The sequence below is a fragment of the Myotis brandtii genome, unplaced genomic scaffold (genome assembly GCF_000412655.1).
Source record: "Myotis brandtii unplaced genomic scaffold, ASM41265v1 scaffold915, whole genome shotgun sequence".
Taxonomy (NCBI): domain Eukaryota; kingdom Metazoa; phylum Chordata; class Mammalia; order Chiroptera; family Vespertilionidae; genus Myotis; species Myotis brandtii.
In genome coordinates, this window is record NW_005371769.1 from 1750192 (window position 1) to 1751294 (window position 1103).

Genomic DNA, 1103 nt, shown 5'->3' on the forward strand with positions numbered 1-1103 from the left:
GACCTGCCCCCGACGCTCCGCTGGTCCTGGGCTTGGGGTTGTGACCCACAGCCGCACCGCCTCTGGGCTGCTCATTTTCCCTCTTGAATCTTGAGTCTCATCTGTGCTAAGGGGGGCGGGGCCCCCTTCTTGGTAGTTACGGATCCAGAGACCACACAGGCCACAGGCTTAGCCGGAGCGAGTACGTGCCAGAGTGATTGTCATCACTGATGCTGGGTTGGATCTGCAGGATGAGGGGCTCCGGGTCCGAGCCGAGGGGACCGAGGCTCAGGCACGGCTCACCTCTCTGGGCGGGGAGGTCTGGCCTCCCACGGCTTCCTGTGGTGTTTAGAGTGAAACCCACAGTGTGGTCCCCGAGACTGCGAGTGGCAGGGCTTCTCTCTGACCTCACGCTGCCCCAGGACCTTAGCACGTGCCTTCTCCTTCCCCAGCCTCCCTCCAGCTCCGCACGGTCCCAGCCCTTCTCTGCCTCCTGCTCCTCCTCACCCGCCAGCTCTCAGCCCACATGTCAGCTCCGAAGAGGGACCCTCCCTGACCTACAGGGTCCCTGTCTGAGCCTCCTCATCGCTGTGATGGCTCCATGCACTCGGTTTGGCTCATTTTTTGTCTGTCCCCGTCTGGACCGCGAGGCCCCGCCCCCATGCAGCGTAGCCTGAGTGGTGCTCAGTAAACATCTGCCAGATGAGCTCATCCGATGGGCCCTTGGCCCCTCCCCTCCCGGCCGCTGCCTGGGGCTCACCTGGCTTGGAGCCCTCGTCCACGGAGCCGTTGTAGACCTGGTTGAGGAACTCGGGACGGTTGTCGTTCATGTCGATGACGTAGATGTACAGGTCGATGGGGTTCTCCACCTTGTTGCCGTTCATGTCCACGGCGTGGGCTCGGAGCTGGAAAGCACACAGGCGGGGTCAGGGCCTGAGCGCCTCTGGGGGACACTCCGGACTGTTCGCCTCGGGGAGCAGCGACAGCAAGATCCCTGGGACCTGAGACGCTGGGGCAGGGATGATATAGCAGCTCCGGACCCCCCAGGGACAGGCTGGGTGGGGTGGGGGTGGGACATATCCCAAAGCTTCTCTGAGCCTCGGTTCCCTCTTCTGTGGTGGTGG

The 1103-nt window shown here is 63.6% G+C and overlaps 1 protein-coding gene across 1 annotated transcript in view; it reads right to left on the bottom strand.

The window, feature by feature from the left end:
• CDH4 (cadherin 4, type 1, R-cadherin (retinal)) overlaps positions 1 to 1103 on the bottom strand; it is a 151752-nt gene that overhangs the window by 49189 nt on the left and 101460 nt on the right. Inside the window, exon 6 of the mRNA XM_014532776.1 lies at positions 740 to 884. Coding sequence (XP_014388262.1) covers positions 740 to 884 — 145 coding nt within the window. The remainder of the gene's footprint in view (positions 1 to 739; positions 885 to 1103) is intronic.